Source organism: Centroberyx affinis, unplaced genomic scaffold (genome assembly GCF_046629955.1).
Source record: "Centroberyx affinis isolate AG114_WGS23_722 - 3 ecotype Tasmania unplaced genomic scaffold, CSIRO-AGI_Caff_v1 ptg000801l_1, whole genome shotgun sequence".
NCBI classification, from domain to species: domain Eukaryota; kingdom Metazoa; phylum Chordata; class Actinopteri; order Beryciformes; family Berycidae; genus Centroberyx; species Centroberyx affinis.
Window position 1 is genome coordinate 287,377 of NW_027279405.1, and position 14,813 is coordinate 302,189.

At 40.4% G+C, this 14,813-nt stretch overlaps 1 protein-coding gene across 1 annotated transcript in view; it reads left to right on the forward strand.

The window, feature by feature from the left end:
• Positions 1-14,813, forward strand: part of LOC139644888 (ryanodine receptor 2-like) — a 70,575-nt gene that overhangs the window by 26,032 nt on the left and 29,730 nt on the right. Inside the window, exons 42-62 of the mRNA XM_071520420.1 lie at positions 755-1,031; positions 1,216-1,330; positions 1,604-1,736; positions 1,985-2,088; positions 2,589-2,724; positions 3,413-3,599; positions 4,482-4,590; positions 5,129-5,249; positions 5,930-6,099; positions 6,866-7,086; positions 7,741-7,831; positions 7,942-8,082; positions 9,327-9,490; positions 9,815-9,893; positions 10,146-10,235; positions 12,332-12,469; positions 12,650-12,727; positions 12,867-12,942; positions 13,162-13,285; positions 13,683-13,798; positions 14,543-14,607. Coding sequence (XP_071376521.1) covers positions 755-1,031; positions 1,216-1,330; positions 1,604-1,736; positions 1,985-2,088; positions 2,589-2,724; positions 3,413-3,599; positions 4,482-4,590; positions 5,129-5,249; positions 5,930-6,099; positions 6,866-7,086; positions 7,741-7,831; positions 7,942-8,082; positions 9,327-9,490; positions 9,815-9,893; positions 10,146-10,235; positions 12,332-12,469; positions 12,650-12,727; positions 12,867-12,942; positions 13,162-13,285; positions 13,683-13,798; positions 14,543-14,607 — 2,735 coding nt within the window. The remainder of the gene's footprint in view (positions 1-754; positions 1,032-1,215; positions 1,331-1,603; positions 1,737-1,984; positions 2,089-2,588; positions 2,725-3,412; positions 3,600-4,481; positions 4,591-5,128; positions 5,250-5,929; positions 6,100-6,865; positions 7,087-7,740; positions 7,832-7,941; positions 8,083-9,326; positions 9,491-9,814; positions 9,894-10,145; positions 10,236-12,331; positions 12,470-12,649; positions 12,728-12,866; positions 12,943-13,161; positions 13,286-13,682; positions 13,799-14,542; positions 14,608-14,813) is intronic.

Consider the following 14,813-nt stretch of genomic DNA (forward strand, 5'->3'; position numbering starts at 1 on the left):
TATGCCTCCGCGCCGATGACAGCCGTGGCATTATGTTTTCGGGTTGTCTGTATGTCCGTACGTCTGGACATTTCTTCAATTTGGCACAAACTTCCACTTGGACTCAAGAATGAACTGATTAGATTTTGGTGGTCAGAGGTCTAAGGTCAAGGTCACTGTAACCTCACGTCCGTCCCATTCTCATGAACGCGTGATTCTCAGGAACGCCTGGAGGGAATTTCATTACATCTGGCACAAACGTCCACTTGGACTCAAGGATGAACTGATTAGAATTTGGTGGTCAAAGGTCAAGGTCACTGTGACCTCACAAAAAACGTTTTTGGCCATAACTCAAGAATTCATATGCTAATTATGACAAAATTTCACACAAATATAATAGGGTAGGATAGGAAATAGGATAAAATGATGAAGTGATGACATTTTATATCCAAAAGTTCAAAGGTCAACTTCACTGTGACATCATAATGTTTTGCTTACCACTGTAGCTGTAGGTCATTCTACAAAAACGGTGGAAGTGCTGTCACTTAATTTTGCAGACACCAAAATCCTTTAAGTTGACTATTAATTATATATGTTCAATAAATAAAGACTGTCCTTGCAATGATAAAACAAAGTTTATTGGCGGAGGCATACAACCGCGAGGCGGTTATTTCTAGTTTAAGCTGTAAAGAATTTTAGAGAAGGAGTAATAGGCTTACTCACCTTTCCACCTCCTACTTTTATCACCACTTTTCACCTGCTGGTACTTGTTCAGTGTCCCTCAAACAGCTGATCTCTGAGACGATGGTGCGCTGGGCCCAGGAGACCGTGATGGAGGACCCTGACCTGGTTAGAGCTATGTTCTCACTGCTGCACCGCCAGTATCAGGGCCTAGGGGGCCAGATGGGAGGACCCCTCTGCAGGGCGTATACCATCAGCCAGGCCTCGGTGGAGGACACCATGGCCCTCCTGGCCTCCCTGGGCCAGATCCGCTCCCTGCTTAGTGTCCGGATGGGGAAAGAGGAGGAGAGGCTGATGATCAGGGGACTAGGGTAGGGAGAAATTTGCAATGCAACATGGGATTTCTTCTTTTGACACCTTTTGATCAGTGTGAACTTTGGGCCCTTGTGTAATTCACTGTATTCATTAATTCATGACACATTCACACATGTCATCTGTGGGAAAGTATTCTCACATTTCTGTCTTATTTTTTCTGGTTTCACTGTCCATGTACAGAGACATCATGAACAATAAAGTTTTCTACCAACACCCCAACCTTATGAGAGCATTGGGGATGCATGAGACAGTGATGGAGGTGATGGTCAATGTACTGGGAGAAGGAGAATCTAAGGTGAGATGCATACAACTTTATATTGACAACATGGAGAAAATGTGTGTAACCAAGGAAACTAGTCATCAGCTGTTGTTCAAGAGAGCAAATCAATTCATCACTTCAGTAATTTGTGAGTCTAGTGCTGGGTATGAAAAAGATTCTAGCTGATATGTGTCATTCATTTGGCAGTGTGTTATCACCAGCATGATCAGAGCAATTCTACTCATCTTTGTGCTTTGCCTCCTACCATTTTATTTCTCTTTTTTTATTTTTTGCATTTTCTTCTGCTAGGAGATTACTTTCCCCAAGATGGTGGCCCACTGCTGTCGCTTCCTGTGTTATTTTTGCCGCATCAGCCGTCACAATCAGGGAGCCCTGTTTGATCACCTCAGCTACCTGTTGGAGAACAGCAGTGTTGGACTAGGTTAGTCTTATTCAGTCGCTGCTCTGTGTCTTCCTATACTTTAGTAGGATATGTGTTGTCCAGTTTTAGAGTTGTCTTCTTAGCCTGGAGACTTACTCTTCTTAGTTGTGGTCTTGGTATGTTGTGAATGCAGTTTTTCCAGTGCTGTAATAACAACCATGTGAGGGTATTAAGAAGTTAACTCCCAATGACCTGATATTATAAATAGGTTTGTGTTGTGCTGATGGTTTTATGCCCTTCTCCCCTAGCCTCTCCGTCCATGCGTGGGGCCACTCCTCTGGATGTGGCTGCAGCCTCTGTTATGGATAACAATGAACTGGCCTTAGCACTTAGGGAACCCGACCTAGAGAAGGTGAATTGAGTTCATTTTCTGCTCCCTCCTCTTTTCTTACAGTATCTCTATTATATTGTGTACACATAGATAGCTGTGCTGCACCGTAAAGAACATGCTGTGCCATTGCATTTTTGCAATGTCTGTGTATCTTTTCAGTCAACTCTGTGATGTATGTATGTATCTGTCTGAGTAAATGTTTTGGCGTCTTGGTTCTATGTGTGTTGGTGGTACTGTCACTGTGTGTGAAGTCATCTCTTCCGCTCTATATCATTCCCTCTCTGTCCCCTCTCCCTCTGCCTGCCTCCTGCATGCTCTGCTGTAAATGTATATACTTTCCTATTTTTTCATTAATATGCTTTAAATTTTAGTTAATATGTTCCATATGTTAACGCCAGATGTGATATGTTTGAGAAACCCCATTTGGTCTACTCTTATTTATATTTTATTTTTTCTTTGCTGTATCCTGTTATTTGCTAAACTAATCTATAATCCTAATAATAATCTAATCTAATCTCCAGGTGGTCCAGTACCTTGCTGGCTGTGGTCTCCAGAGCTGTCCGATGCTGGTGGCTAAAGGCTATCCTGATATTGGATGGAACCCTGTCGAGGGCGAGCGTTATCTGGATTTCCTACGTTTTGCTGTCTTCTGTAATGGTAACCTGTTAGACCTAAACTCTCTGCTTAGAATTACTGTAGGCTTGCATGCTAAACTGATTAACCAAATCAATTGAATTCACTTAAAATCATTAGTGTTCCATGGTGGAAGTTTGGTTTGTTGAAAGGGTTTAAAATAAAAACACTTCACAAATCACCACATCATGTACCACACAAACAAATATTAGTTGATAAGACCAGAGAGGAAATCAATCTTTTGCTGCAGTGCAAAAATAATAAGAGCAAAATACAAAGTCCTGAAGTAGACACATGAGGTTACATCGTTTCATGTGCAAATTAAGCAATCTAATTGCAGTTGAGATAATTGACTCTCTGGTTCTTCTACTATTGATTTTACTCACTCTGGAGTGGCGCCCGGAGGGCATCGGCTCAAACTCTCCTTTAAGGGGTTGGCAGGGGAGTCAAATGGCATTGGCTTTTCCTCAACACATGCCTCTCAATGATTTCAGTTGTGCCTGTAACCTGGCTGTTATTTTCACTAAGCTCCTCAGTCTGTTTTTATAGATTTTATTGATTTGCTATCATTATATCATTTGTGAAAATTTCTATCATTGAAATTCTGCTCTAAAATTGTGCCTGCTCTCACCTCATTCCTCTCCAACACAAAATCCATAATTTCATCCAGAATAGCACTGATTTGTCTCTGCCTCCTGTGCATTAACTATAGGTGAGAGTGTAGAGGAGAACGCTTATGTGGTCTTGAGGCTGCTGATTCGTCAGCCCGAGTGCTTTGGGCCTGCCCTGCGAGGTGAGGGAGGGGACGGCCTCCTGGCAGCCATGGAGGAAGCCATTAGGATCTCCGAGGACCTTTCCATGGACGGACCTTCCACCACCTACCAGTCCAACAGAACGCTGTCAGTCAGAATGCATTAGATATTGAGAACTGTTTTTTGTGTGTGTGGCTGTCACATGCTTTTAAGTTTGGGGAACGGTTCCAAATATCCCCAAAGAGCAGAATTTTGATGATACAAACAGAAAATAGGTTTGATGCTCTACTTTTTCTGTCCTTCTCTCTGACAGCCTCAGACTGTTGGTGCCAAAACAGATAGTATTGACAAGGATATTTGGTCTATACTGTATATGTAATAGCAAATCCGACAATTTATATTTCATCATTTATTCACCATTTTATGTGCTTTCAGCATTGTTTCTTTAAATGCAGGTAGTGAAAATTTATAAATTAAAATGCCCCTTTGGGTATCAGCCTGTTTTATTACACTGTTTTATTGCCATTGCTCTCAAGAATTGACTATACTTTCATGAAATTGTTGATTTTTAAGGTGCATAAGCTTTGATGTGCGACATATTAATTTGGCAGCTGGCCACTGCTCTGTCTGTGCTGTGTCCCTCCTATCACAATTGTCAGAATTTTAAATTAATTTCAAGGAGAATGGAAGTTTAGAAAATGGTAATAAAAAAGCTTTCCCTGTCAGTTGTTTCATTCTGATCAAATGTTAGATAAAAGTGACATTCCTTTTATTGTGTGGGTGTGTGTGGGTGTGTATTAGTGTGTCGTTTATCCAAAACAATACTGTGATACTGTGAGTTGCCTGCTGTGTATCCCGTCTGGCTAATGGGCTGCTTTATTTAAGGACCAACTTGGATCCATTAAAAATCCTTACTCGCCATCAATGTGAGAGGGAAGGCTGGCTAAAAAGAAACAACCCTAGACTGAAAACACGGTTTATCTCAGTTTTTGACAACATTTTGATTGTTATGATTGTTCCTTGTTACAGAAATGTTGTCCAGGACGATTATGATGACCTCATCCACATGGGACATGCCATCATGACCTTCTACTCTGCCCTCATCGACCTGCTTGGCCGCTGTGCCCCGGAGATGCACGTGAGTGTATTTTAGCATTCAGGAACCCTCCCCAGTCAATACTTATTGAAGTCTCAGGGTTTTATTTACTGCCATCAGACCAAGAGACTCTAATGGGGAGAGACAGAACTGAGGAACTGGAAGGGGATGACAGCTTTTTAAAGAATGAGCCAGCTTGGTGCTTTTACTTTTCAACTGAATGGCAGTATGTGCAGAGATAAATAACTAGAAGATTTGACTGTGGTCAGTTGCTTGATATTAACATTCAATGTGAGAGCAATCAATATCAGCAAAAACAATATTAATGTTTCTGCATTCTACAACAATGAGACATCGCCAGTTGTATCATATATTGATATACACTGAATGTACAAAATATTAGGGACATTTACTCTTTTCATGAAGTACACTGATGAGGTGAATCCAGATAAAAGCCATTGTTGATTTCCTGTATTAAATCTATACCAATCGCAAATGAGGAGATGTAGATAAAGAGAAGCAGATGAGACAATTTATATGAATGACCATAAATAACGTTTTTTTCTCCAATCTTGTCTAGTTGATCCATGCGGGCAAAGGGGAAGCCATCCGCATCCGGGCCATCCTGAGGTCGCTCATCCCAATCCAGGACCTCGAGGGGGTCATCAGCATCCCCTTTCAAATCCCTGCACTGGCTAAAGGTCAGATCAGCCTGTCGTCTTCCTGTTACTGCATTAATTTCAGCCTATTTCAAGCCAGTGCAAAGAAACCATTAGTTCTGTACTGGTTTCCCTGCTGTGGCTGCCTATAAAATTCTGGATTGATTTTATGATCCTTTTAATTTTTCATAATTTCATAATTAGTAATTATTGACCCCCCACAAAGCTGCAAGGTTGCTTAGGTCTTCAGACAAAGGGCTTTTGGCCAACCTCTGCATCTCAAAACTCATGTTTTATGTTAGCGTTCCACTGTTGTTATTGGTTTGTCTTGTCAGAATTTACCTTTTTTAAGTTTCCTCCTTATGTTTTGTAAAGCATGTTGTAACTCTGGTTATGAAAGGTGCCATATAAACACAGATTTTACTTGATTACTTACTTTACTGTATAAAATCTTCATTAACTTTCATTAAACCTGTTAAATTGAAAGGACCACAAACTGTGTAATGATAACATATTTGTCCTTGATGGGGTTTTCTTTTTCTTTTTTAACAGGTAGTAAGTAGCTGTAATCTGTAGCTGTAATTGAGCCATGTATTGCATTGCATTTAAGTTGCGATCTTGGATCCAGAACATTTCCCAGTTGGTGCAAACAAGTTCAGCAATCAAACAACTTGAGATGAGAGAACATTATTTCAAATCCTGCTCTTCTTTCATTTGTCCAGATGGTACGGTGGTTGAGCCTGACCCGTCCACTGTGTTCTGCCCAGACCACAAAGCAGCTATGGTTCTGTTCCTGGACCGAGTCTACGGCATGCAGGACCAGAGCTTCCTTCTTCACCTGCTAGAAGTTGGCTTCCTGCCCGACCTTCAGGCAGCCGCCTCGCTTGACACAGTGAGCAGAGACAAATTTATTTTGTTGCTGCAGTCGCCTGCTGGAGAGATCCAGTGTATCATCACAGGAGTGACTCACTGTGACTTAACATTGATCCAAGCTGTTTACACCATCACCAATGGAAAAGAGCCACCTCTCTACCCATGTTTCCTAGCTGTGACTCAGCTTTGATTTACCACACCATTACTTTGATTACCTATTGATTATCATCACTTAGGGAGATCTGCTACACTGTTTTTTGCTGCCAGGATCCCCACTATCACTGAAGTGATCAACTCTAACTGATTCTACTGGGGAAGGCTCTTAAACATGACTCAACTGTAAATCTGCACTGACATAGGGCCTGGTTGGCTGGATTAACTTAAAATCACTGGTGTCTACTAATGTCTGCTAATGTCTACTAAGAAATTAATCAGTTTTGTGTTCTTCAGTATCACTTGGGTGATGAACTATATTGTGTACCTCCCTCCCAACTGAAGTAGATTTCTGAGTTTGAATCCATGTTTGTGATAGACATGTTGTAGTCTGCACTCATGGTCACTAAGAGGCAGTGTGTCACTGCTTGACATAGCTTTCTAAACCTCTTTCAGAAAAAATATCTTTTCTCCCTTTTTCAATCTTTTTGGATGTACTTCTAATCTTGTTTGCATCTGTCTTCCTTGTCCCTGTCTCTTCTCTCTGCTCCCTCACTCCCTCTTGTCTGTGGAGCTACACTTAGTTTCTCTCCATAATTAGACCCTGTGTAAGCTGCCTCTTCTCCTTGCAGGCTGACCTGGGATCCACTGATATGGCCCTGGCCCTAAACAGATACCTGTGTGCGGCAGTGCTTCCTCTGCTCACCAAGTGTTCAGCACTGCTGTGTGCTGCAGAGGGCCATGCTGTGCTGGTGGATTCTCTCATCCAGGCTGTCTACCGTCTCTCCAGGGCTCTGAGTCTGACCAAGGCCCAGAGAGACTCCATCGAAGACTGCTTGCTGGCTGTCTGCAGGTAGATTATTTAGTTTTAAGGTGCGGAACCTCCTGGGTGAGGAGCTCAACTCCCAGTGTGGTTATTCATACTAAAAAATGTATGCTGCTGCTGTCTGCAGATAGGGGAAATAAATTTTTAATTAACTCGCTGTTACATTATATATGTTATGATACAATGTTATTTTGGTAGTTGAGGTTTCTGTGAGGTCTGCTCTTTTAATTTCTGAGTTATTATGCCAAAGCTAATTCCATTATATTAGTTATCAGTGCTTCCATTAGCACATTTCAAATAGATAAAACAATGTTAGCATTTAGTAAAAGCCTGTCATTTTTGCCTCGCAAACACATCATTGGTTTACAAAAGAAAAGAGGAACGACAACTGATTCTTGCTAATTGAAGCAGGCACATCAATACATTCTCATACCCTCTCATAACATTTTATGAATCACTTTCCACCCCCTGTAAAGTACAATTTTGCCACATTCAAATACAACTTACCAAATTCAATCAAAATGTTAACAATTTAATTAACATCTTCCCTGTGGCATCTTGTTAATTGTCTTGCTCATTCTTCTCAGACATGATTATCATTCATAACATCATTCATTGTGTGTGTGTGTGTGTGTGTGTGTGTGTGTGTGTGTCTATTTCTGCCCTTGTTGGTGTCCTCAGTAAACTCCAACCATCCATGATGCGGCCTCTCCTTCGACGTCTTGTCTCCGACGTTCCCCAACTCACAGACCACACCAAGATGCCACTCAAGGTGGTTTACCACATTGCAACGTATATATGAAAATATATAGATGATATATACACCATATTATGCTAATCCTGATTATACTGATGAATTTCATCACTACTTCTGCACAACAGCTGTTGACCAATCACTATGAGCAGAGCTGGAAATACTACTCTCTAACTGCAGGACAGGGGGACCAGGGCTCGGCCTCAGAGGAGGAGCTCCACCTGTCTAGAAAGTTGTTCTGGGGGTTGTTCAATGCCTTGGCAAAGAAGGTAAAACTAAATAAATACCACTGTCAATCACAAGGTTGTATTCAAATGATTTAAAATAAAAATATTTCCCTGGAGCACCAGAAAAGTTGCAAGAAAATAATAAATGTTTCATTTTTTGACAATTTGGTCACAGCCCAATCCTATCATTGATTTATTGCCTCCTTTCTTTTTCCATCCTCCTCAAAGCCTATTTTAGTAGCAGCAGCAAGATGATGAGCATTTGATCTCCTCCTTAAGCGTCCTTTTAGAAGGAACTCTGTGGAAGATGTAACACTGTTGAAACTAAAAGACTGAATTTTTCATATCCTGGTATGAAACCTCCCACCATTACATACAACAGAATTGCTGGAAATAGGACAGATGTAATCAATATAACTGAATCTCGTCAGAGTTCACTGGAAGCATGCACCGGCATATTGCTGACTGACACTTATCTGACTGATCCAGAACATGAATACATCAAAGAACTAGGTTCATGAGGTTATTCCAGTCCCACATGTGGCCCACATCAAACAGCCTCAGAAGTCTAGCCCACAGTCAATACTATACAAAATTGTACGACTTTTGTAGAGTACATGTTATATTATATAGAGTATAGTGCAGTACAGCTGTATTTCAATCTTCTTATGCAATGTACCAAGTTTGTTGTATTTGTTGTACATTGATTGTCCCAGAGGCCAATTTGTATGGCAAGGATAGCTGGATATGTGCACCAAATCTTGTTAATTGAAGTTAAGGTGTGGGATATATGGTATGTAGTTTTTTTTAAATTTTTTATTTTGGCCTATAATTGCGGCACCCTTATTGGGCCTCTCATACACCAGCAGTGTATGAGATACCACACAATACTGATGAACAAATAGATGAACAGGCGTTGTAGCATGCCCCTTGGGCCAATCTAATACAGTGGCCAGAAGCATTATTCCTCCAAGTTTTACCAAACTTTTCATTGGTGTTTGAGTGCATGTGATGTAAGGAGAGATGAATGACCAGATTGATGGAGAAGGATCCATACTTATGGATAACTAATGAACTAATCTAAATTTGAACCTTTGAAATCCCTAGAATACTTTGCAGACTATATATAACCCATTCATACTTTGACCATTTCATTGTCTGCCCTCGTCCTCTGACTCTCTGTCTCCTTACTGTCTTTCCTTATCTCTTTCTGTCTCTTTTTCCCTCTCACTTCCTCCTACACTCTGTCTCCAACTCCCCCTTTTCTTCTCACTCCTACTCTACAGCCCTATGAGCCAGAGTTATTCAGGCTGTGTCTCCAGTGCCTGGCTGCAGTAGCCGGGGCCCTGCCTCCTGACCACATGGACCCATGCTGTATGTCCCGGCTGGAGAGAAAAGGCTCCATGGATATAGATGGACACTTTGACCCCCACCCTGTAGATACCTCCAAGTAAGCTACTGACCAGGGAGATTTAAAGATAATGGACAAAAAATGTGCTGAGTATACAGTGCCTCTGGATACCCAGAAGACAACCTGTTCTGTTCTCCAAGTATAAGTTTTAATTTGGACAGAATTTGCCTCAAGATTAAATACACTTACTCCTTGCGTTACGTCATGAAAATGTTGTGTTTCATAGGGGCGTGGATATGAACATTCATTTACATATTCTTAATGAATCATGCCCTTATTAGTCAACTATTATTACCCAAATTACCCAAATTTGTTACTGTATGTTAACTGAGTTAAATTATACATTTTCTTTCCCTGTACTAGCGTGTCAGTACCAGAGAGACTGGAGTTCGTAGTGAATAAGTATGCAGAGCATACTCATGAGAAGTGGTCACTGGACAAGGTAATATCTTGATAATCATCCATCAAATCTGAGGGGCCTGTTAGAGTTGACAGGGTGATGTATGATATCCTGGTCAGGACTATGCCACTTACGAATACACTTCATAGATAATGAATGTCTGTTTGGCAGTGTGCAAACATCAGTCTGTGTTGTGTTGCGTGTCCTAGGAGCTAACAGAAGAAGATTAGCCTACTGTCTACATATTTTCTAATGTATGGTTTTGTGAGTGAATCTGTGTGTTGTCTCTGTCAGTTTGCCAATGGCTGGGTTCACGGAGAGCAGCTTTGTGAGAACACCAAGGTGCACCCTCTCCTCAAGCCATACAGGGCTCTGGCTGAGAAGGTAAAACACAAAGTGAATCTGTACTGTGTGTACTTCAGCAAAGAAAGCAATGAATTGACAAATCCCAGAGGCACTTGCATACCAAATTTGGTGTATGAAATATAAAAAATTAAAATGCCTCTGTTCATGGTCTTGGAATCATTTCCCCATTGCCTTTCTTACAAAACTTGGTGTGTGGAGTGAGGTTGTTAAAGTTTAAATGCTTCTGATCGCATTCTTTGAATTATTCATTCTTTGAATGCAAATTATGGCAAAACCTGAGAAAAATGTATTGTTAATCACTTCAAATCAATGAAAAACTTGCGATGAGGTGCATCTCATTTGATTTCATTTTCTCTGTGAATAGTTCTTTCACTTTAGTTTGTTTAAATGCCTGTAATGCACTAATTAAGTTAAACTTAAAAGTTTTTCAAATATAAAAAAAAATTCAAAGTTGTTTTTACCCTGCTATGCTATAAACATTCTAATATAGCTTCCCCTTTGATTACGCTAGTGCAGTGCCTGTTCAAAATAGGCGTAGGCTATCAGTTGCTTGCTTTGAGCCCCGCTGCTGCACAGAGTGCTGTTCACTTATTTATTCAAAGTTTATTAATATTGAACGTGTCGCGTGTCCAATCCGACACTGCACGTCCTTGGGTCCCCAGCAATACACCCGCCAAGTGTGAAGTAGAACGGTTCTCGAGAAGAAGGACACACATACAGTTCAGTTTCAGTTTTATGTAATGGTTTATACAATTGTATGCAAAAGTTTGGGCACCTGGTCAAACTGCATGCTACAGTGAATTAAGTGGATAGAGGCTGATCCAACCTCTACATGGTACAAACTTGATCATAACATCTTTCTGGAAATACAATACATGGTTACTTATTTGCATTTATAACAGAGTCAAAATAATAAACAAAAGTGAACATGGCAATTTGGGCGCCCTGTCAGTTAATACCTAGTAACACCTCCTTTGGCAGATATTAACAGCTCACAAATGTTTCCTGTAACCAGCTAAAAGTCTTTCTGTTCTTGCTTTTGGAATTTTTTCCCACTCTTCGATGCAGAAATCTTCTAGCTCAGAAATATTCTTAGGTCTCCTTGCATGTATTGCATGTTTGAGATCTCCCCACAGATTTTCAATAGTATTTAAGTCTGGGTACTGAGACGGCCGTTCCAAAACTTTCATCTTTTCTGTAAGTACTTCATAGTTAAATGTTGAGGTGTTTTCCGATTGTTGTCTTGCTGAAATATCCAACTGCTTTTCAGCATCAGTGACTTGCCTGGCTCTGATACATTAGCTTCTGGGATTTGTGGTTTCTAGTTGAATCCATCCCTCCTTCTCCTTGTACAATATTTTCTGTTCTGCTGGCTGCCGCACATCTCCACCCCTGTGCTTAACAGTTGGCAAAGTATTCTTTTCTTCAAATGCTTCAACCTTTTTTCTCCAAATGTATCTTCTTTGGTTGTGGCAACACAGTTCAATTTTCATTTCAGCAATCCAAACAACATGGTTCCAAAAAGATTCAGGCTCACCAAGAGTTCCTTTTGCATGCTTTTTAGACACTGGCTTTTGTGATGACGTCAAAGAAAAGGCTTTCCTCTGAGAACTCTACCATGTAGATCATTGTTGTTGAGTAAGGTACGCTGTATTGTGGACCTGTGAACAACTACCTCAGTTTCAGCTAAGTCTATCAGAGATTCTTCTTACAAGAATTTTCAGACTTTTCCTTGTCTTGCACTGTTCCATTTAACTTCCATTTCTTGACAATGTTTCTGACAGTTGAAATTGCTTGCTGGAAGCGCTGAGAGAGTTTTTTTTATAGCCCCCTGGTGTATTGTAAAAGTCTATTTTTTTCAAGTCCTCAGACAACTGTTTAGAGGAGCCCATGGTTGTTGAAACCAGACAGAACAACAATCACAGTCTGACAGATTAGATGGTATGAAGTTACTTCAGATTAATAGTTCCACTCTGGAATTGTCTTCACCCAACTAATTGAAGCCCTAACAAGTCAATTAACGTTCACAAACGTATGCATGTGCCATGTTCAGTTTGTTTATTATTCTGAATCTGTTATAAATCTGTTATAAATGCAAATATATAAATATCCAGGACAAAGAGGCCTACCGCTGGGCCATTAAAGAGACACTAAGGAGTATGCTGGCCTTTGGATGGACCATAGAGAGGACCAAAGAAGGAGAGGCATTTGACCTGCATACCTGTGCACGCAGGATCTCTCAGTCTGGACAGGTATGTGTACCCTGACTGAGGCCACATTATGTTGTTTTACAGTACATCTGTTTTGTTTTTTTATTTTTTATGTGTTTGTACCAGTAAAACTGACCACATTCACAACTAAACTTGTCCTCCTACTGATCTTTACTTGGTACTATAAATTTGGTAATCAACCTGTTTTTGTCTGCTGTGTAGTTATCTTTTGAAGGGGCATCAACCTTCAGCCCCAAACCTATGGATGTGAGCAGTGTCACATTGTCATGGCATCAGTGTGTAAGTCATTACATGTGCTTGCTTTATACACTATTTAATTAGGTATACACATTGTCTTCTATATTATATATATTATACACTCAGCTACAGCTGAAATTCTATTCTATTCTATTCTATTCTATTCTACTCTATTCCATAGTCAATGGCTGAACAGTTGGCTGAAAACTACCACAATGCCTGGGCCAAGAAGAAGAAACTAGAACTGGAGACTAAAGGTTGTAGAACACCTTAAGTACCAATAAACACCCAGATACATAATTGACTATAATGTTCTCTTCTGATCTGAGCTGTTCTGCTCTTCTCTTGTCATTTATTGTCTTGTCTTCTCCTCTCTTGAACCTTGAGTAATGTTGTTTTTGTTAGATAATAAAAAGCACAGAACAGTCTTCATTGCATACAAGAGTAATTTGTATTTGACCCATTTCTCTGCTCAGGAGGAGGTGGCCATTCAATGCTTGTGCCCTACGAAACCCTGACTGCGAAGGATAAGACCAAACTCAGAGAAAGAGCCCAGGATGTCCTTAAGTTCCTGCAGCTCAATGGGTACACTGTGTGGAGGTGAGATTGAATTTTAAGAACACCCACAGTATCAATTTATGATTGTAATAGTGCAGTGTGTGATGTGCATCAAGTGGGCAGGTAATGAGGCGTTTCAGGTTCAGAGCCTGTCTCAAGGGTACTGCTCCCATAACATCTTTAAGCAAGCCTTATAGCAATCAGACCCCAGGTTTTTTTTTTCGGACTACCTCCAGTTCAGATCATAACCTTAAGTGCAGCACTGCCAGTGTGTAAGATAATTGCAACGCCTCTTTGACTCCCCACAGCAGAACATTGTCTTGAAATTATAGCTTATACAATACATAGAAAACAAGATTTATATTTAAGGTTACAGCTAACAATCATTAAAAGTAGCAAGGGTGTTTAACAGCCCTGGTTGATTTTACTCCATATACAGGGAGAGGAAGACAGTGGAGATGGACTTTCCAGCCATAGCCAACTGCTTTGGCTACACGCTCCTTCAACAGCTGCTGTCTCACACTGAGGAGGCCCAGGAACACATGTTGGAGCTGGGTAACATTATAGTGTTCATGAATGTAAAGATAAAACAAAAATCATGGATATATAATTTAAGACATAAAACAGTAATGAACAAGATGAACTTTCATCTTATGCGTCCCAAAGGTACTGTATGACGTTATCGACCTGACAGTATGGGAGTTTTGCCCATGATCACCTCAAGTTGTGACTGGACCTTGAATCTTCACAGTTGATATGGATTTTTGGAATAACAGTCAACAGTCTCTTGAGTCTGAATTCTGCAAAGTCAGCTTTGAATGTATAGAGACCCTGAGGGTATTTTTGCTTTCAACCATCTCAAGATGACTCAAAGTGTGGTTGGTTATGCAAGCCTGTCAGTATAAGAGTTGAAAATTAGCAATAGCTATAAACTCTCTGTGCAGCACATCAGTTTCATGCTCTGTATGGGAACTATGTTAAATTGCATCGTCCCTATCAAATAAAATTCAAATAAAATAAATAAATTGGTATAAGCCTGCAGAGAAAGTCTATAGTATCAGTACAAACAACTTTCAACACATACCTTGTAGCAAATACTTTGTGTGTGTGTATGCTACTTTGTTTGTGGTCGAGTACGGACTATATGTGTTTTCCATATTTTGAGCATTTTCTTCCCAAGATATTGTAAGAAACACATTTTATTTATTAACTTTACCTAAATATTTTCAGAGTTTTAGTCTTTGATTGCATATAGCGCATAACATTACTTGGTGTTTTTCTTTCCAGAGGTGATGCAAGCCAGAGGACAGATGTCCAAAGGGGAGAGAGCTCCACACCAGCAACCAATACATTTTTTTCCCAAGGTTTGCCTCAGACCAAAACTACATTCAAAACCCAATCCAAATCCACCCGCTGATATGGAATCGCTGATCTTGATCCAGCCCTCCTCCAATTTCCCCTTTTCCAATGCCATTATCTTACGTCTCCTTAGCTATTTTTTCTCATTTCATTTACGTCAACTAATTAGTTTTGTTGGATGGTTGCCATGGGCAACCCCACTAAGTGAAAG